This window comes from Bactrocera dorsalis, chromosome 1 (genome assembly GCF_023373825.1).
Source record: "Bactrocera dorsalis isolate Fly_Bdor chromosome 1, ASM2337382v1, whole genome shotgun sequence".
NCBI classification, from domain to species: Eukaryota; Metazoa; Arthropoda; class Insecta; order Diptera; family Tephritidae; genus Bactrocera; species Bactrocera dorsalis.
This window is the reverse complement of record NC_064303.1, coordinates 77,016,470-77,038,674: the sequence shown is the minus strand read 5'-3', so window position 1 is coordinate 77,038,674 and position 22,205 is coordinate 77,016,470. Positions and strand designations below refer to the sequence as shown.

At 35.5% G+C, this 22,205-nt stretch overlaps 3 protein-coding genes across 3 annotated transcripts in view; 1 reads left to right on the top strand and 2 right to left on the bottom strand.

Moving 5' to 3' along the window:
• Window positions 1-1,382: 1,382 nt before the first annotated feature.
• Window positions 1,383-3,166, top strand: LOC125776985 (putative nuclease HARBI1). Its single transcript, XM_049450639.1, has 3 exons — window positions 1,383-1,896; window positions 1,975-2,342; window positions 2,404-3,166. The coding sequence occupies exons 1-3, from the start codon at window positions 1,583-1,585 to the stop codon at window positions 2,832-2,834; spliced, it is 1,113 nt and encodes a 370-aa protein (XP_049306596.1). The 5' UTR covers window positions 1,383-1,582; the 3' UTR covers window positions 2,835-3,166.
• Window positions 3,167-3,186: 20 nt separating this feature from the next.
• LOC125777017 (transcription factor Adf-1-like) lies at window positions 3,187-6,657 on the bottom strand. The gene is made up of 3 exons (XM_049450789.1): window positions 3,974-6,657; window positions 3,756-3,912; window positions 3,187-3,691 (listed from the first exon to the last, which is right to left on the bottom strand). The coding sequence occupies exons 1-3, from the start codon at window positions 4,104-4,106 to the stop codon at window positions 3,187-3,189; spliced, it is 795 nt and encodes a 264-aa protein (XP_049306746.1). The 5' UTR covers window positions 4,107-6,657.
• Window positions 6,658-11,207: 4,550 nt separating this feature from the next.
• Window positions 11,208-22,205, bottom strand: part of LOC105228012 (DNA-directed RNA polymerase, mitochondrial) — an 87,522-nt gene continuing 76,524 nt past the window's right edge. Inside the window, exons 11-14 of the mRNA XM_011207619.4 lie at window positions 14,141-14,371; window positions 13,709-14,078; window positions 11,582-12,434; window positions 11,208-11,507 (exon numbers count right to left, since the gene is read on the bottom strand). Of these exons, the coding sequence (XP_011205921.2) occupies window positions 11,378-11,507; window positions 11,582-12,434; window positions 13,709-14,078; window positions 14,141-14,371 (1,584 nt within the window). The 3' untranslated portion in view covers window positions 11,208-11,377. The remainder of the gene's footprint in view (window positions 11,508-11,581; window positions 12,435-13,708; window positions 14,079-14,140; window positions 14,372-22,205) is intronic.

Below are 22,205 nucleotides of genomic sequence, written 5' to 3'. Positions count from 1 at the left end.
AGATAACCTACTTCTTATTTTAGATATAATTTTCGAAGCAAAAAGTTTCAAACCAGGTTATTTCTTTAAACTTCCTTATAAAAAGTAATTTCAATAATAACTTCAGTTTATGAACCACTGTTTCTTCAAACACATCTGACCAAATGAATCTTATGAGAGCGCAATGTAAATAATTACCCAACAACCCTTCTACCACCCGCCAATCCTAGAATTTCCAACGACATAGGGTTGTCAGGCTCGATATACTGTAGTAATTATAAAAATTGTCTTCAATATATTTGAAATTTTCTCAAAATAACTCAAATTCAGAATCGAATGCTATTATTTACAAATATATAAACTAATTTTTATAGTTTGATTTCAGTTTTGATATTATGTATTATAAAAAATTATAATTGAAAACTTAGATGTGTACAAAACTACATATGCGTATTGAATAATGGCAACATTGTTCGAATGGAAACGAGAACAAAACGCTTGCCCCTCGTAGCGAAATGAGAAGATGTTTATGCCATTAGCGTTTGTATTCTATTTGTGTGCTTAGCCACTCTCAATTAATAATGCCATACCGCGCAAATATATTTTTATTTGATGATTTCTTATATTTTTGAAAATATGTGTTCCCATTCTATAGCGCATATTATTATTTTAATACATTTCCAGAGGCAACTTAGATTTTTAAAATTTAACAAAACAATTATAGAAAAAAACCTCAATTCTTTGAATATTTTGATAAAACAACCAAACTGAAAATATCACAAATCATATATTTATATAAGCATTTTCATTAAATGGAACTGCAATACGTTTAAACACAATATATATAATGGTCATAAGTATCCTTTTTTAAACATATATGCAGATATGCATATCGCTCATTTGCTGCAAGACCGGCATAAGTCAAAAAAATCGATTCTCCAGAAAACGCGTTTAAAGTTTTCAACTGACTATAACCTTACACGGTGACTCCAACCTTACACCTCTTCTCAAGCGGAGCATATAAGAGGTATTCATATGAATTTTTCACTCAACATGATGTATGATATAACGAACAATTCTGCAGCATTAACTCAAAAATCACGTTTTTTGATTTATGCCGGTCTTGCAGCAATTGTAACTAAAATGAATTTTACATGAATTACATGAATTGTACAGTGGTGTGAACAAAATAGGAACAACCATAAGGTGTTGTGAAGTTTTAAAATATGCTGTTTTCTTATTAAATAAAATTGTTTTTAGATACAAGTATAACATATATATATTTTTTCCTAACAGTGATTAGAATTTCCAGCATCCAAAGGTAAATTAAAACAGATATTAATGCGAATCTCTAAAACGTGCAAATTATCTTTACCTCTTTTTGTTCACACAACTGTACAATTCCGATATGAAGTAAACTTCCACTCTTATAGTAGAAACACTCAAAAACGCTTCCTTCCTTCCTTCCTTTTCCTTCCTTATCGGCAAAATGAGTGCACAGTGGAGAACGTGTCAAGAACGTAGAAATCAGCTGTTCTCTTTTGTTTACATTTCATTTGTTTGACATTTCATACAATTCAACAATTTTTGTGTAAGCAGCAACATGGAAGTGGAGAATATTGATCAAATGCTTTTAGAATTGTACGAATTGTACTCTTTATATAATTTATATAAACAGTATAAAAACAAAAAACGAACGAGAAGGTACAAAATTCGCCCAATCAATCAAAACTGGGGCGTTAGCGGTTACCAGATAAAAACTTTTCTGGTAATGAAAAACAGGGAACCAGAACAACTTTTTTTGCATACAAGGATGCCGCCGGACGTTTATAATTTGCTTCTGAATTTGATATCGAAATCCTTGAAGAAGCCAAGGCAGCGGATTGGACCCGAAGAAAGGCTCTCGTTGGTATTACTGTAAGTTGATTTGTTGTGTTTTGCGAATTAATATACGTATGCATGTATATACATATGTACTTCTCTTACAATTGTTAGCTATTTGTCACAAGGCGTGTCGGTGCAGAGCATTGCATGGAGCTATAAGTTAGGAAAGTCAACAGTACGCGAAATCATATTAGAGACGTGTGAAGTAATCTGGCAGCTACTTTCCCCAATTTATGTAAGCGAGCCAACAGAGTCTCAATACAAGGACATTGCAAAAGATTTTTATAATATGTGGAACATTCCGAATTGTGTCGGTGCAATTGATGGTAAGCACGTTGCAATTAAGTGCCCGGCCAATTCCAATTCGATGTTTTACAATTATAAAAAATTCTTTAGCATCGTTTTGATGGCTGTATGTGATGCGAAATATACGTTCACAGCAGTTAGTATTGGCAGCTATGGAAGTCAAAGTGACGGAGGTACCGTATATTAAATTGATTAACATTATAATATAATGCATTTCTGTTATTATTTATGCAGGAATCTTTCGACTTACTCCATTTGGCCATGCATTAATACAAAACACTCTGCCTTTGCCACCACCTGTGCCACTGTCTGACGTGTCACCGGAACCTTTTCCTTACTTTTTTGTTGGAGATGCCGCATTCCCATTACGAAATAATTTAATGCGCCCATTTCCTGGAGCTAATCTAACACACACGAAACGTATTTTCAATTATCGATTGTCACGCGCTCGTAGAGTCATAGAAAATTCCTTTGGTATATTGACTGCTCGGTGGAGAATTTTGAGAACAACGATTGAATGTAATCCAGAAAATTGTGAAAAAATTGTGTTGGCTTGCATAGCCTTACACAATTTCATAATGTTGAATGATCACAATCGCTGGTATTGTCCGGAGAACTATGTAGATCGAGTTGAAGGACATAACGTTGTTCATGCCGGTGAGTGAACTTCAGTGCGTAGAGGTCCTTCAAGTGCGTTTAATTTACGCGAAAGACTTGCTAACTATTTTATAAATGAAGGATCTGTACCATTCCAGAACAATATAGACTCTATCACAGGAGGACCATATGCTCCTGGAGAACCTTATTAAAAATAATCACCTTTTTTTAAATTTATGAGATTATTTATTTCATTTCATTAATTTTTTTAATTAATAACAATTCATTTCATTTTTTTCATTTTTTCATTAATAACAATGTTTAAACTTATTTACTAATGGACTAATGGATAACGAAAATAAACACATAAATAAATATAAAATTATAATTTAAAAATAAATATATCTTTCTTTCTCATGTTTACTCATTCTGCACATCAAACACAGCCTGTAATGCCTTTTCCATAGCTCTCGTTTGCTTTGCCTCGTCCATTTTGTTTAAAATAGAAGCCATTAATGAGGTGAATGATTTTACTGCTGGATTTGTACTCTGTTGTTGTTGAGTCTGCTGGGTAGGTTGAATAGATTCTATTTTATGTTTGAAAACCTCGATGGCTTCAATCATCTTCTGGTCAATCTCGCTAGAAGTTGGCCCAGATGACCCTCGCTTTCTACCCCTGTTGTTTGCAACTTGCGTATAGCAGGATGGTGAGGGAACCGAGGTTGATGCCGAAGGACTCGGGGATGGTATACTTTGCGCCACGGGGAAAGGAGGCGATGGCGACTGCGGCGATATTCCTATTGGCGACAAGGGCCATAATGGTGGTGATTCCTCCTGCGCATCTCCTTGTACCACTGTTTCGTCTGTTGATTGACCCGTAGCAGTAGCAATATTGTTTACACAAATATTGTGTGAAAATCTAATCCTGTAAATTTAAGATTTTGTTTCAAATACAAGTATGTATATTCATTTAATAAACTAAAACTTACGGTCTCGGCAAAATATGTGGTTTGAGGAATTTCATTGAGTCTAATGGATGCCACTGTCTTTGAAATTCAGTCCCGCTGCCTGAGGGGGCGTTAGCCTTCCGCGCTTCCCTCCCGTACCGGTCCCTAAGTGTCAGCCATCTACGGCGACACATTTCTCCTATAAAAATATAATTATTTATTATTAACAACATAAACAATAACATAACAAAGCAACTTACCACTTGCGTTCAATTCCCTCCCAATTTCGTTCCACACGCCATCCTTTCTGGATTGCAGCTTGTAAAATTTATTGCTCTTATCGTACAACTCACTTCTACTTTCCACTAAACTAATAAGTTTTTCGTCATCCATTTTTTTATTTATACGCACAAATTAAAAATCCAACAAACTCTTTGATTTGACGTTTGTTTTAATGACGCTTGTTTACATTTGAACAATGTTGCCATTGCCCAATACGCATATATAGTTTTGAGCACATTTATGTTTTCAATTACAATTTTTACAATATAAAATATATAAACTGAAAACAAACTATTAAAAATAGTTTATATATTTATAAATAATAGCACTCGACTCTGATTTTGAGTTATTTTAAGAAAATTTCAAACATATTGAAACACATTGAACAGATTGAATTATAAAAGTTGATAATTACTCCAGTATATTGATATTGGCAACCCTGCGTTGTGAGAGAGCAATCAGCTGAGACGTTTGCGACGGCAAAAATCCAAATCTCGCAGATTCTCACGTCAACGTCACGTCAGAGTAGCGTTTTTCACTGTTCAGTTACATTGCGCGCCCATAAGATAGGTCGTCCCAGCTGACACGACCCACGATTCTGCGTTGTTCACTAACCAGCCTTTTAAATTTGTGTACAATGTCAGTATTGCCGCAACCACTCTGCGATGAACATCAAGTTACGGAGGAATGTAATTGATTTTTTTCGCAACTTTTCTCAACTTGTTATGCCCTTCTCTCCGTAAATTGATATTCCCCTCATCTAGCCCCCGTGCGCACTTTGCTAACTTTGCGGGCTAAAAATGTGCCCATCCCTAGCGTATGATATTAGCACACAAATAACGCATACACAACATACATACTTCTATGCGTTCACATGTAGATATGCTACCCGCAAAAACTACAAACATTGCTTTACAAAAACAACAATCGTTTGAAATAGCTCATACATACTTATATGCGTACACATACAAATATGTGCGTATGACCTTCCCACACAAATAATCCATACACAACATACATACTTCTATGCGTTCACATGTAGATATTTCACCCGAAAAAATTACAAATATTGTCCTACAAAAAACAACAATCGTTTCAAGTAGCATCAGCAGCGTCCCAAGCCAATAGGCATGGCAGCCAAATAGTCGATGCCCAAATTTGTAGAAAAACACACAACAACAACTTTTTCATTCATCAACGCAAGCGCACTTTCAACAGGCAAACTTGCTTCATTCATAAAAGCAGACACCATCACATCTTCCCGAACATGCCAGCGTGTTTTCGCGACGATGGCAAAAGCTAAAAATCATAAATTGAACAATTTCTGATATTTCTATGAGAAGGAAAAATTAACAACCCCGCAAATATAAGTGTATTCAAATATATTAGAATAAAATTGACAACATAGTTTATTAGTTGATTTTAAAGTCAAGAAATATGTCAAAGAAAATATTCAATATTTCTCTGATTTATGTGTACAGTGATTCCCGGTTAAGTAGTACTCCGCTGAAATGAAAATCATCTCTCTTAACTACCTATATCTTGCTGCATCTCACGGTTTGTTTTTTTTCAAAAATATAGAAATTATTGTTTTAAGTACCACTCGCTTAAGTATTCGCACTCGCTTATGTGCCATATTATATTTTTATTTTTACAAACCACAAACATTTGTATCTTTGATTGTGGCACATAACCGGGATTGACTGTGTTTGTCAAGGAATGTAAAAAATATTTTTACGCGGCTTGCAAAAATCTGCGTCGATATGTATGCAAGCTCACATACAAACATACATATCTACGCTGGTTTGTATGCGAAGCTGTTTCAGCGGCAAGGGAAACAGTGGCAATTGGCATTCGTTCGTTTGTGTTTTCGGCACAGCTCGGATTTTCTACCAACAACACAATGTTGTTTGTCGCCGCGTCGGTCCTTCGACACATTGACTCTTTTACAAAATGTGAGCTTCACCATTGGTTGTCCGCGTCAACGGAAATTTCGCATGAAGCATTGAGTGTACATATTTGCATATAGACAAATTTAGAACCATTATGCGTATGGTTTGTCATATTTGTTTACATGCACTTATAATTATATATGTATGAGCACATGTGCGACCGCTAGATCTTTTAAGATGATATCAAAACTATTAATGACCAAAGCAAATATATACATACATATTTATGTAAATAAATATATGCTTTATCAAACCTATACAAATGCATATTTAGGTAGTAATATGAATCTTTCTATATTATATACTCATGTATATGTAAAGATTTTAAGGAATTCGTCATAAAATAGGTCATTTTTAAGATATATATATGTATGTATGTATACTCATGTACTTTGATATCAAATATACATATGTATACCGATCATCTATAAATTATATGCAAAGTCGTTTGCGCATAGTAAATATGCGAATTTGTAGGCGTAAATTTGTTTACATTGGAATTAGCATTATTTTTCTCATTTAACACTGAAAATGCTCAATTCTGCTATTTTCGTGATGAAACACGCTTATAATTTGTCTGTGGTGAGACTCGCTCATCTCTGCCGACTACCCCTTCGAAAAGTTACGATATTTGAAACGTGAACCTTCTCTATGATAAACGTTCTCTGCAGCTATTTTACGATATTGCGAATTTGCAATGTTGCCATACGTTTATGACGTGAAATGAGTACCACTAATATATATTTTCTTTAAACATATTGCAGTTCCATTTAATGAAAATGCTTATATAAATATATGATTTGTGATATTTTTCAGTTTGGTTATTTTACTAAAATATTCAAAGAATTGAGTTTTTTTCTATAATTGTTTTATTAAATTATAAAGATTTAAGTTGCCTCTGGAAATGTATTAAAATAATAATACGCACTTTAGAAAGACAACACATATTTTCAAAAAAATAAAAAATCATCACGTAAAAATATATTTGCGCGGTATGGCATTATTAATTGAGAGTGGCTAAGTACAATTCATTTATTGTGGAATGGGAAGACAAGTATTTATGTCAGGAAAGCTCTGGCTGTATACAATATCAGCTACGTAAAAAACGTGTTCAGATGAAGAAATACAATATTCAAAGGCATTATGTATGAAAATATTATCGGTATACAGGAGATTTCATTAAAGAATACATTTTGGAAGCAGCTGAAACTTTAACCAAAGAACATTCTCCGAAATATTTATTATACTTTTTATATTTCTTTTACATTTTATAAATTTATGGTATTTATAAAGAAGCTTACAATTGTTAGGCAATTTTACAATTGTTACTCACAGTGCAACTACCCACATATACGCGCGCCCTCATTAGTAAACAAGGAGTGATATGTTTACATGCGATGATCCCCTCATCTAGCCCTCAAAATATGCTCGCGTGCCTGAACGGTGCAAAATGCCACTGGGGGCTAATATGCCCACCTCTGGTTAATAACAATTGAAAACAAAACCCCATCAAGCCTGCATTTAAACGAAGTCATCGATTCTTTTACGAAAACTAAAGCTATAAAAAATTGTAAATATAATTGTTATTTGTTCAGTTGGTAGGCCCAATCTTTATATAATTAACTCTTGAATCTGCTCTATTTCGTTATATCTAGTTTTAATTGTATTTTGTTGTAACTGTTTAATATTTTTATTATCTGCCACAAAACAGAAATTAAATTGCTTAGCAGTTTTAAAAGATTTGCATATTTCATATTGGGTTAGTTCGTAAACGCAGTAATTTTGTGCAACCCTGCTGCATTCTTGCCGGCTGTGGTTGCTACTGCACAATCATTGCGATTCTACTGCCTTGCCATTGCGATTGTGCTGCGAAGAATTTTTTCGCATTTACGAACGCCAGAGAAATGGAATTTTTAATTAACGTAATTATTGATAACCAGGAAACTCAGAGTGAGAATATTTTATTGAATTACAATAAAAAAAGGATTAAACAAGTAGAGAGAAGAAATCTTTTACTAAAAAGTGATTTAAAAAATTCGTGGGATCTCAATGTAAATAAGGCCTATTATTATTATATAATCATATTAATAATTAAAGTCATACATATGTAGAATTAGAAATCATTTTACTCGCTCTTCCATTTCGCCTTTGGTTCTACGCAGTTTCAAAAAAATTACTGCAATGGCTGCGACAATTTGCCGAAGTGCTGCAAACTGCATGCATTAAAAAACTTTCCCTGCAAGACGGAGGTAACAGATTGCACAAACACATTGAAACATTTTCAGCTGTTCACTAACACTGTTACATTTTCTGGAATTTTCAATGGAATGGGAGAATACGTAAGTAAGATAGAGAAAAACTATCGACATTATAAACATATTGTAATGTTAACTTGTTAGAATAGGAGAGGCGAATACCCAATATTTCAAGAAGAATAAACGAAAAGCGCAGTTTATTTTGGATTTTAAAGAGGTAAGTTCGCTATTTGATAATATGATATTTTATAATTAATTTCTAATTTATATATATATATTATTAATTTCTTTTATATAGAGAAAATGAAAGAGGTTAACAAGGAGAAAAAGGTAAGCATTGTGAATTTAATGTTGTGTGTATAATTAAAAATTTTACTATTACAGAAATCATTTGGACCATTGGTAAAATTCAAATCTATTGCGTGCAGCAACCAAATAATGGAGTATGTTTTAAATTATTAAAGTTAAATAGTGTATATTTAATTCAAATATTTGTTATAGATTGTGCATTTTATTTTTATTTTATTATTAAATAAAGAGAAATAATAAAAAAACTGAGTTTTATTTAAAAGAATTTAATTTGCTAGAAGTAACAAATGGGTAACAGATAATTTTGTTACTGCTTGTTCTTCCTAACATGCTTATATGTTAAAGGTAACAAACTGATAACCAAAATAATAACACTAACAGATATTCGGGTAACAAATACTTTTTGTTATCCATAACACATGGGTAAGCTAAGCGCTAACAAAATAATTTGTTACCCGTAACATACTGTGAAGAGATTTGCTAACAAATGTGTGTATTCGGTTAGAACAAGGCAGCATGCGATATTTGCCATTGGTTAGAGCGAGATAACCATTGAACATCAAATAGCTATGTGTTACTTTTTTCCCACTCTCTGAACAAAAGTAACAAATATTTTAACGAATGCAAAAGTGAACAATAACAATTCGCTTACACGTTTGCTAACAGCTACCCGTCTTGCAGGGTTTGACGAAGAGCAGTATTGCCGCAGGTTTTTTTTGACGAACGAGTTGCCCCTGCAAATATGCAGTGCAACCAAGTTACTGCGTTTACGAACTAACCCATTTTTATATTGTTGCGAATTTACTCCTTACTAGTTTACTTTGCTAGGTTCGTATCTCTGGATTGATAAATAAAACCAAAAACAGTTAAATTCAATTTAACAAAATCTCTTTATTTCACGATTCGTCTACGCTATAGCAGTTTACTCTTAGAACTGGATGATTACGTTGGCGCTGCCACGGCTTATATAGCCACGCACTCCTCGCTGATGCCGAAGTGTCCTTCTAGAATATTGCGTGTGGCAATTACAAGACCATAATGCTATACGGCGCCAAATGCAGCTATTGTTTAAGTAGACAAGCAGACAGCCGCGGCGTCAAATGCAGCTCTTGTTTAAGTAGGCGCCCAATGTTTATAATAAGGGATGTATATAGCAATACAAATACCAAACTTAATACTACTTTTGTAACAATATGTTAAAACCTAATCAGTTAACATAGCAGTGGGGCCCCATTTTTCAATTTGATCAAGGCCCTTGGCTGCCTACCTATGCGACTGGGTGAAGTGCTGTCAAAAACGATGGGAAGACAGCTGAAATGGTCACTAGAAATTCCGATTAGTCCCCAACATCGAACTATGGCTAAATAGAGCGCATGGTGAAGTAGATTTACTCCTAACCTGAATACTCACTGGACACGGCTGTTTCAAATCATATTTAAAGCGATTCAAACACGAAGACAACGATATATGCAATTATTGCAGAATGTAGAGCAGACATTGTGCTAAATACGATGAAGAAAGCAAATTTTGAAAAACGCTTTCGGGATAGACACAACCCCAGAAAATGTAGTGTTTCAAATGGGGGAATCACTAGATAAGTGGAAAGCAATGTGCGAGGTGGCAGCCAAAATATAGAAAGACCGAAGAGCTGGAAAGCAACAAACAACTAAGACGCGACACGCAAACCATGACTGGAGCAGACAAGAAGGGTTGGGAGGTTATGAGACAAACCAAGGTAGGGCAAAATGCAGCTTGTTACTGAGTGCATTAGGACCATCACGTACGTATGAGTAATACTCAACCCTCCTCCCGACGTAATAATTGACGGTGATACCGAGGGGATCGGTACAAGACAGTAGGAGGTTTAGTTCGGATTAAGGTTCCACACTGTTATGGGATTCAGGCTTTCGATACTTCCCTATGGTAAAAAATATGTATATTTAGTTATTTAAGATAATTTGAAAAATTGTATGTATATAAAGGCTTGAAATATGAAAATAAAATCAGAATGAAATATTTCTCACTAGATAATCTGTCTATCAATTTTAGTCCCTCAACAAAACTAACCGAAAATAATAATTCTTGATGAAGCTTGATAACTGCTTATAGTTTTGTGAATGAATGGTTATATACATATTACGAATATGCACATGATTTAATACCACCCATACACATATAGTGGCCATACCCCTTAACTGATGTATATGCTATTAGAAACCGAGTCAGACCCATAGTGGCTTAGACAAAGAAATATTTTCCGGCCTTTGGCTCCCTTTAAATTAAAAATTAAATCTTAATGCATACCTACCATTTTAAATTAATTGCATTAAGCTTACATATATCGTCACCTGAAATGCAAAATAACGTATCATCAAAAAATTCGAAATTGAGTGTCTTATTGATTACGCTTCCTACTTCAAATTACATACATAATATTACATATGCTCAACATTTTCAGGTTCTGCGGTCAGATATGAACCACTTTTAACCAATATTAAAATTTTGTTTCACTCATGTTCCATTTTATTTCGTGTTTCATTCATGCCACTGTAAATTTCCGAAAATGTTGTTACGTTATTTTGCATTTCAGGTGACTATATGCAACTACATTGTAGTAGCTAACGCTGTGTTATTCTAGACAAAACTGTTCTTATGTATTCAATATATTGGCAGTCATCATTGGGTAATACCATAACTCAATAAATAAATATTATATATTGTTTAACTGTTTCCAATCTTATGAAAAATAAATACGTAACAAAATCACACAATAGTTAAAAACTAACACATATTTGTTCTATTGTATATAAAACAAATTTTATCAAATCAAACTTCTTAATATCAATTTATATTAATATAAAGTTGCCTAACTGAAAAAATACACCGAGTTCAAAACGTTTCGAAGATCAAAGTCCCCCTTTTTCGGCATCTCTCCCAAGGTTCTGTTGAGCCTGCGTTTTGAAAGGTCGTCCGCAGATCCATCATTAAGCAGGTCACTATAAATATGTTAACAAATTAACAAATGTTATACTAAAAAAATAAGAATTTGCATAAATTTTTTAGAACTCACCATTCTCGAAAGCTATATTTCGATCTCATAAATGCTGACAAATCTTCTAAAATAGGTTGAGAATGTAAAGATACAAATTGTTCTCTGCAAATCTGATTCATTTCGGGGACTGTGCATGCATGGGTCCAAAAACAGTCATGTACAGATACAAATGTAAGCCCCTTTTGTTCGCAATAAAGGGAAGTGAGCATCATATGGGAAGAGTCTAGAGAATGTATGAAGTTGGGCGGAAATGCATTTTTTTGTTTCATAACATTCGGCTTTTCATACATATCCATAGCCATTGTTTCAGAAACTCGTGCAGCTGTACGCATGGTCTGTTTAACTTCCTGTCGAATATATGGTTGCACGACTGGTAGACCAAGCGGCGTTACCCACTCCACATTTTGTCCACAAACGCCTGATATTAGTCGAGCGCATTCCGTAAACCAATCCTGTATTTCGCGTGTTGATGTAAACATTTCTCGTAAGCTTTCGAAGGTCTTCGATGTTAAATATGTGGAAGCCGGCCATACCCATTCTTTGGGAAAACTTTCAATATCTTTTAACTGACGTGCTATTTGCAGTCGTGCACCATAGCGGGTAACTCCATACACAGTAGTCATAACAGTTTGCTTAATAACTTTGCGGCGGACAAAACCCTCTAATGCTTGCGCTACTTGGACTCCGTTTGATGCATCTGATTTGCGAGATTTCTCTACAAGTGCAGCAACAGCACTATAAACATCTTGCGGTAAAGGTGAAGGAAACAGATTAACACTTTTGGCTCCAGCTTGATCTCGCCCTAGCGCAGCATAGTGTTGCAGCCCATTACAAGAACCGTCCTGATGAATTGGAAACCGGCTTAGGAAACCTAAAAATTTTAATTTTATGGATTTACAACAAATTCATTATTAATAAATGTAAAATGTATATGTATATTCAGCGGTATGTCTACTTGTATATACATTAGGGTGCTTATGATTATTTTAGAGAAACGAAAATTAGTTGCTGAAATTTTAGTTTGAATGAAAAAACGAAAATTCCTATGTTAAATGTATGGGAACCTAAAAATAAAATAGCGACTTCTTAGAGTTAAGCTACAGCGCCTTGCTTGAGGGAGGATTTTTTGTTTGTCAATCACTAACATTTGATGGGGTAAGAGTTGGAAAAAAAAAATTCAAAAATTTTTTGAAGCACCCTAATATACATATATATATTTTCTTTAAGGTATTAATGGCGCCTTTACAAATACAATAGTAAGAGCATTGTTTCCTTATGAATAAATTTTGATTCGTGTTAGTTAAAAAGATTCTAAATATAATTTGAATCGTGTCACAATTTCGTCGAATAACGAGTCTCAAAAATAATTTAACACTGAAAATATAATATTTCCCCACAAATTGAGATAGTACGTGTTTGGTAAACTCTCTAGCCACGCTTGAGATAAACAAACTTAAAGTCGATTTAAGGGTTTTTAATAAGAAAAAAAGTTGGTTTATGAAGAGCTTTATCTTTATTTACATAAATTTCTTAATTTCGCATAAAACGGCCGATACTGCTGCATTTCACGTTCGATATTTGTACAAAGTACATCAATCGTCGCTGGCTTAATGGCATAGACAATAGACTTGACGTCGCCCCACAGGAAATAGGGCCAAAAATATTCAGATATCATTGAGCGGTACCGATTCCCATTCACAGTAACGTTCGCAGAAGGGCGTAAACGGACCACTGCCATTCCCACAAAACGCCATTAAACGAAAATCTATAAAGCGCCATAACTAAGCACTAAATTAAGACATAAAACCGTATTTGGTACAGGGGATCGCAGTTGCAAGTGGGCTACAAATTTTGAAAAAACCTCTAATAGGTTTAATGTACATATCTCCTTAGCCTCTTAAGATACCATGTTCAAATTTGCTTGGAATAAATTTTATAAAAACCCGCCCTCTACCCATATAAGAGTTCTGCTAAGAGCTCGACAAATCAACAACTAAATGCTCCGGAGTCATTAAACTTTATAGCAAGGATTGGTCTATTTGTTGAGGTTAAAAATATAAGGCGCATCAAATACAAATTAACTAACTAACTTATGATTTAAGTTCTGAAGATACGAGTATGAGTGTGTGAAGAATATTTTCTCACCTTCGCGATTATTTGAGCGATAAACTTTAGCTATTTCCATACAACAAGCTAATGTTTGCCATGGTTCATCTGATTGGGCCCACCACATTCTGCCAGTTAAAGGATTATCAGCAGAATCAATAATATCATCCATTATTTCCTCAGCAAAAAGTAAACGTTCATGGACGGAATCGCGCTTCATTAAGCCCGTTAAGTTAATACAATGCAATTTCAACCAGCTGAAACCATCATGTCCAAGAGGTTGTGCTTGATCAAAAACAAGCATGGAGCGTGCCAAGTCTGATCCCAAATGATTAAGATGAGGTGGTATCGGATAAACTCGGCCGCGAAAGTCCATATTATGAGGCAGCCAAAACACCCTATCTCGATACTAAAATTAAAAGCACAAATCAATAGTTTTTAGAAATTTCAATTATATTTAAGGATGCTTACATGAGATGCTAAAGAAAGACGATATAAGGTATCACACCATAAACTATACATCTCTCCTTGTTTTCGGCGATGTGCTAGTTTGTCTTTAAAAAGTTTCGATCGTACGGCTGTACTTAATGCTGTGTTTTCTCCATGGTATAAAGGTAATGGAGGCAGTGAGCTTGGAGGTTGAGGTACATCAAGTTTATCGTCGCCACCATTTTGAAATACTTTTATAATAACGTCGAGAATCTAATTTAGAAGGATTATAAGTTAAATTTTTTCTTTTATATCATACGCTGCACCATTTAGTTTTAAATACCGATGAAGTGGCTAAAATAAATTTCCTATATTCAAAGCAATTTTTAACTAATTCCGAGCAGCTATTGAAATAAAAATAACCAACGTCATTTTACAAAAATAACGAGCCATTAACATTTTCAAAACAAAGAAATGTAACTCAAAGTTAACAGATACACAAAGGTAGAGGAAATTTGATAGCAAATCTAAAAATTAAAATAGATTGTACATTCAAGGATTTTGGTTAATTCCTCGTTGTTGTTGTTGCAACAGGTACCTAACCCCCGTTAGGATGGTAAGGATTAGATAAGTTGTCATCGAGGTCATCTAACGGTAGGACCAAGAAATGTGCTGTTTCGACGAAGTCGGACCCTAGGGAGATGGGTATCAGATGTGTACGGTTAGCAGGGCATGCAAAGAGGTGATTAGTATCACGCAGGAACTTATTGTGCGTTGAACATATGTTTGATATGTCAGGGTCAATTTCGGATAAGTAGGAGTTTAACCTGCTAAAGTAGCCAGAACGAAGCTGCGCAAGGGTCACTCTCGATTCTCGCGCTCTTCTTTTGCAAATAGTCTGACTCCAAGTACGCCATTCACTGAGAGGGAGTCGGTGAAGGTGTTAATGGCTCTACTGTGAATGGCGATCAGTGCACGTCTGAAGTTTGTTTCGTGCAAAGTCACTGTAGATTTAGTGGCGGGGAGAGGTTCCGTGCAGCGAGGAAGCGGGAAAAGAGAGATAGCCGTTTACTTTTGAACACACGCACGTCATTATCGTACATTCATCAGCGTACGAGGAGATAGAAATTCCCTGTGGTGGTTGAGAAAGTTTCGACCTGTAGAAGTTAGACGGTAACGGGGAGAGGACATCACCCTGCGGAACTCCCCGTTTAATTCTTCTCAATTTAGAGTTGTTACGTCGAAACAGTTCGGCTGATTGTCGACCGCTCAGGTAGTTCATAGCCCACTTCTTCAACCCTGGAGGGAGCGAAGATTTTTCCATGCCCTCAAGTAGTGTTGTGTGCTTAACTGTGTCAAAAGCTTTCGAAAAGTTCACCGCTACGAGGATCGTCGCGGAGTGGTTTTTGATAGGACTCTGCTTTGTTGTTTCCAAGGTTTCAGCAGTGGCGCCACTTTCCGATTTTCCACACATTGGGTACTTGAAGAGTGGTCAGTGACAGGTTGAAGACCTTGGTGAGGAAGTTAACTCCCGCCGACACTAGGTGTTTTAGCATCAACATGTTTATTCCATTAGTTCCAATGGACTTGGAAGATTTTGCCTTACTGATGACACTCTTCTCATCGGTAAAAGTAAGTGGTGCGCCGTCTTTAGGTATGTTGCGCAGCCGTCGGGTAACACATCGTTTGGTTTTCCCTATCGAAAGGTGAAGTGTAAATACCCGATTAAAATAGCTCGCTTGTGTCCAAAGAGGTATGTCGATTGAATTGAATTTCAACTCGGTCATCATATCTCTTCGGGTTAGACATTGCCTTGATAGTCCAAAGCTCAAGGGCTTGGCCCAATGCTGGCTGGCTTTACTTGCTTTGCTGTGTCAAAACTGAATAGAACTATGTTGGAGCATATGAAACGAGACCAAATGTACTCTTGCTTCTAGCGCTTGAAGTTTCAAATAGCTCTATGTTCTATTTGCCAGCGCTTTTGACAATAGATTTTGTAACTATGGCTTCCAGTCGGTACTTTTTTCTATTTGGCACCCAACATTTTATCACATAACTATTTACGACAATTTAAAATATTTAATAAAACAAATTGGTCAATAAACTAATTTTATATAACTAAGTGTTTAATCCTACAATGTTCCGCCAGTTTTATTAAATAAATTACTTTTACATACTAAAAGAAAACTAAGGCGTTTAATTTAAATATTGTTACCCACAAGTGGTGTCAGAAGTGGAATGCTAATCCCTTCGCGTGTGCAAGTTATAGTAATAAAAAATGTTCCAGAAAGTGGCAGAAGTGTCGAGTGATTTGGACTTTGTGTAAACTGTAAAGAAGTTGTTCGAGTGAACGTGGAGCGAACTTGGATCGACCGTTTTTTTCAAAGAACGTTCCAGAAAGTGGCAGAAGTGTCGAGTAATTTGAACTTTGTGTAAAGTGACCGGTGTCGACCGTTAAGGGCACCGTTAACTTATAATACCGTTCTAGAAATTTGTACAGTGATGGGTACTCTTAACTTGGCGTGGTGTAACCGGTGTCGACCGTTAATGGCACCGTTAACTCAAGCCCTTGTGACGCCGATTCGGCGTTGTTAAGCGCAGTGGAGAGTGAGCAGCGATTCAGATTATGCGGCAGCAGAGAGTGAGCAGTTTAAGCAACTAGCATTGCCTTCAGTTGGCGAGAGCGTCGAAATAGACCGAAAGGCAAGTGTTTGGCGATACAGATTTTGCGACAGCAGAGAGTGAACAGTTTAAACAAGCAGCATTGGTACAGTTGGCGAAAGCGTCCAAATAACTGTGTTTGCGATTGAGTCGATATATGCAGAGTATATGTGTGTTATTACACACGGCAACTTTTGTTGCGGCAATTCTTGGTTTATAGGCGAGGGGCGACGAGGAGAGGAGAATCACGCCGAGTTTCCAGTGTTCAGCAACACGCTTTGTGTTCTTATTCGTAACAGTTCGCTGCGATGTTTTTCGGCATTCGTGTTCTTTCTTTCGTAGTACATAGTTGCATTTGCGTTTATTTTTCTGAAATTAATTGTTCAATTCACAACCTGTCGTAAAGCATCGTAAAATCGTGAAATTATAAAAGAACAAGTGTAAAAATTTATAATTTTACGATTTTACGATGCTTTACGACAGGTTGTGAATTGAACAAATATTTTGAATATATTTAAAAAATTTAATTTAATCTTTTGGTAAGTAATTTGCAAATATGTATACAAATATACACAATATAATATAAATATTTTAGAAAATGGAGTTTGACGAAAATATCGAATTAATTAAAGATATTGTGAAATGTATGGAGGAAGCTATACAAATTGATTTAGACGATAGTGCAAAGGGTGATATATGTGAAGGTCTGTTAAATAATCTTTGTTTTAATTTTGAATTATAAATAAAATGTATTTCTTAATTGACAGAACTGATTAATATATGTGATAGAGTGGCCCAAATACCTATAAGGAAAATGAAACGACAATGGGTTAAAGTAAAGAGTAGACAATGGGTTAAAGTAAAGTGAAATGGAATGAGAAAAAAAACTCAAACAGAGTTGCGCAACACAAATTGCTCGTGTGAATGTAGTGGGAAACAGCAAACAAGAATCGCCCGAGAATTAGCAACATAAGTTGACGCGTGTAATAACAGACTATGCGTTAGTGAGCAGCGGAGCGGTGTTAAACACTAGCTAATTAGAATCTATTCGCAAAGTTATCTATAAGATTGTACCATTTTTTTTGTTTCGATAGCCTCTAAGAAAATTATAAATCAAATTGTAAGTTAATTCAAATGAGCTTTGAATTAAACAAAATTGAACTAAGTGGTCAAAAAGTTTAATTGTGAAAATTAATGTTGCTGGCGATGGGGTATGGGCGAACGGTCTTCACTCTACGCGATCTCGAGGAATCTCTTTCAACTTTTAGTGGTACGGGGCAACACTCAGTCGAGGAGTGTCTCGATGATTTTGAATCTAATGCCATGGCAGTTCGTTGGGGGGATTTACAAAAGTTTATATACGGGAAACAATTATTGAAGGGTGCCGCGAAAATTTTCGTTCGCAGTCAACGGGACATAACTAGTTGGAGTACACTTAAACAACGTTTGTAAAAAGAGTTTGGAGTAGTAACATCGTCAATCGAAGTACATCGGGCACTTCGAAATCGGCGAAAGCGCCCAAATGAAGATTATTGGGAGTATCTTCATAGCCTTATGGACATAGGTAGGCCAATAAAGGTAGACGAAAGAAGTATCATTGAATATTTTGTAGAGGGGATCCCAGACACCAGACCAAACAAAGCTAACTTGTATCAGGCTAGTTCGATAGAAGGATTAAAAGCTCAGAGCCTTGTTTATGAAAAAGTTCAAAACAAGCGCAAAAACAATAATTTTGTTACTAAAGATCAGGGACCTAAAAGGAAAAGCTGTTGTGTGGAGAAGCGGGTCATTTGGCGAATACTTGCAAACAGCCACGACTATCAAAGTGTTTTGGGTGTAATCAGCATCGTATTGCAGAGTGCCCAAAGAAAAGGACGGAGGTAAAAAGTGAGGATGCAAGGGTAAATACGCTTGAAATGATGGCGTCCCTTAGCAGCGTAGTTTTTAAAGAATTAACTATTAACGGGTTTATGTTGTCAGCATTGCTGGACACTGGTTGCGATCTATGCCTCATGCGTTACGATGTGTTGATGAAGTTAGGGAAGATTGATTTGTCCAATGACATAAATAATCTTTGTGGAATAGGAAATAGTATACTTACAGCTATTGGCAGTTTCATAATTAAAGTTAGCGTAGATGGAGTCAAAGTGGTAATCCTACAATGTTCAGCCAGTGTTATTAAATAAATTACTTTTACATACTAAAATAAAACTAAGATGTTTAACTTCGATATTGTTGGCCCACATACATATATAATAAATTAACGTTTTACAAAAAACTAGAAAAAATTAAATTTAAAAAAATACAATTACTAATGTTTTATTTGGCGTTTTGATCCACAAGATATTAAGTAAGTGGCAACCGTGTTTTGACAGCGTTCAAAGCGCTTATTTGGTCATAAAAATATTCAAAGTATGAAAAGACAATGAAAGCAAGTAAACCCAGTCAGCATTGGGCCTGGACCTTGACTCCCGCCGTTGAAGAGGCTTCAAGATTTTAGATTCTCTATCCATTTTGTCCGCCATATGGTAACCGAATCTTCAAATTGAGATCTCTTATTCGATGATCATAGGGATCGGCATGGCATAAGGTGTCGCGCTCATTAGCTAAAACAGCTGTTTCGGCGGTATTCTGCGATTCTTCCAACCGGTAGTCCGGTGAATATGCACTCTGTAAATTCTGTGAAGCCGACCAGTTAGCTTTATTAAAATTGACGAAGGTGCGGTTGCCCACAGAAATAAAGTCGGAAGGTTTCTCGATCGAGATACTTATAGGCAAATGGTGTGATGCGAGAGTTAGCATACTATAGATCGCCAGGTTATACTATTTATCAGACCGCCAAGCAATAGTAATATCAGGTACCCATTATTCTAGTGGGAGCTACGTCATTCATTGTGCAGAATGTCGAATCGTATATCTGTTCCGCCAGCTCCATGCCTTTACGACCATTTCAAAGACAGGTATGCCAACGTGGTCGCATTATTATCGCTGTTCGAAGGAAATTATCACATAGCACTACAAAACTCTCCCATGCATTTTTCTCAGCTCAGCTTAACTTGTTCACAAAGTTAATGTCGCTATAATTTTGCAATTTTTTGATTTTGTGGTCCAATGAAAATACCTACATATATACATATATTACAAAACAATAAAAGGAACTAGGTATGAAAACAAATTAATAAATACCAGCTTTTATTTTAGCTTCACTTAATTTTGCGAAGACAGTTTTAAGATGAAGAAAGTCTTCATTTTCAACATCCAATTTCTTTACAAACTTTTTCGTGTATCCCAGCTTTAAATGTAGTGGTTTTTCCTGGCTATCTGATGTTACTCTCGAGATGGCCATGCTTGATCAAAGTGATTGGATTCCCGACTGACCCATTCACAAATATAACAAGGATATTTTGTGCAGCCACCTTGCATGCCAAATAAAATTGTCAAAACTTTTACCATAAGTCAGCGATGGCTTAGTTGATCAAGCAGAAAATTTTTCTCATTTCATACGATTCTTTCTTGTTAACCCCATATTCGATTGAAACTGATGATAACAGATTTTCATTGTATATAACACAGCTTTTAAGCCTAAGGGTGACATTATAGACTATATTAGGAACACATGAATTTATTTACTTTTTTTACAAATGTAAATCACGCATAAGATCAGCGTAATCTGAATTTGAAACCAAGGAGGTTTGCGTTGATTTTGATTTACAAGGACGGAGTTCTTTCTCTAATAAATACGTTTACGTTTATGTTTTTCTGCGATTTAAAATAGTCACCAGATAAGTTTGTTTGACAAACCATAGCAAACAAGGCATAGACAAGTGCAAAGTAATAGATTGTTGAACTTACCAATTATTTACAAATAAATTCTTGTTCGTACCGCACTATAAAACCTTTCAAAAATGTTGTTATATATTTTTACAACTGTTATTATTTTAAAGACCACGCCGATGATTTTGATCTATAACTAAGGCATAAATATAGCAATTTATAGTTTGTTGCACATTTTAGTTTAAGTTTATAACGATTTTTATCAAATTTAGCAGCAAACACACAAAAGATAAACAACAAGTGTACTTTATTGGTAAATTAAGTTCGTGGCAATTTTTTGCAAAAATTTTGTTTTATAAAAAGTTGAATAAATTTTGTTGATTTTTTACCGATTATTGAAAATAAACATTTGTTCAACTCGGCATTACACGTACTCTTTCGTATTGTATCGGAAATATTGTCAAAGTTAAAAAAGGAGAAAAAGAGTAACAAAATTTAAGTTTGTTGCACAAAAGTATGAAACATAGGTTTTTAAACTTAAGTAAAAATTTTGGGGGCGTTTGGCAAATTCCAAAATTGGCTTCTCGTTCTAATCGACAAAACCTACAAGAAAAATAACCCACATATTTCGGACTTCATTCTTTTTTCTGGCAATGTGTTATATATAAATAATAATAATATTCCTTGATCGAAACCAAGGTAAAGGCTATAGAACAACTGGTACGATGAGGAGTACCGTGTCATAATGGAGAGAAAGCAGATTGCCTACCTCGCAACATTACATCGACCACAATGCGTGCGGGATGGGATAGATACCGAGAGTTGAAGTGGGAAGCGAGACACATTTGCAAACAAAAAAGGAGAGGCCGAAATGCGTGAGAGCTTGACAAGCTGGCCAATTATGCTCGAAAATTCTACGAAAAGATGCGGCAACTAGCAGAATGTTTCAAGACGTAAACATACTCTTGTAGAATTCCCAGATTGATTCTACGCCCAGAGCGTACTAAAATTATGAACACTTCTCCAGCTTGCAGAATGGCAGTGAAATTAGAACACCAGGAGATGGTGAACACAATCCCCAATCGATGCCGATGGACCGAAATTCCATTGCCCGAACATGAAGAAATTCAAATAGAAATTACCCGTCTGAAGAACAACAATGGATTGTCGGCCGAACCATTCAAATACGCCGCGGAAGAACTTTTAACCCTTTCAGCCCCGAAGTTGCTTATAAGCAACTTTTATATATGTTTGACATCGTTTAAAAAGTCAAATACACAAAAACTTCTTTAAAATACACATCTTATAGATCAACTTCATGATCATGATTAACCCTTTTAGCCCCAAAGTTGCTTATAAGCAACTTCTATATATGTTTGACATCGTTTAAAAAGTCCTTTGGGGCTGAAAGGGTTAAGAAGCTTGCATCAGCTTCTTCGTAGAATATTGTCGGACGAAAATATGCCCGACGACTGGAAATTAAGTGTGCTCTGCACAACCCACAAAAAGAGAGATCCCACAATCTGCGCCAACTATCGTCGGATAAGGCTCCTCAACATCGCATATAAGGTTCGATCGAGTATATTGTGTGAAAGGGTAAAGTCCACCGTCAACAAACTGATTGAACCTTATCAGTGTGACATTAGGCCTGGAAAATCAACAAAGGAAGACC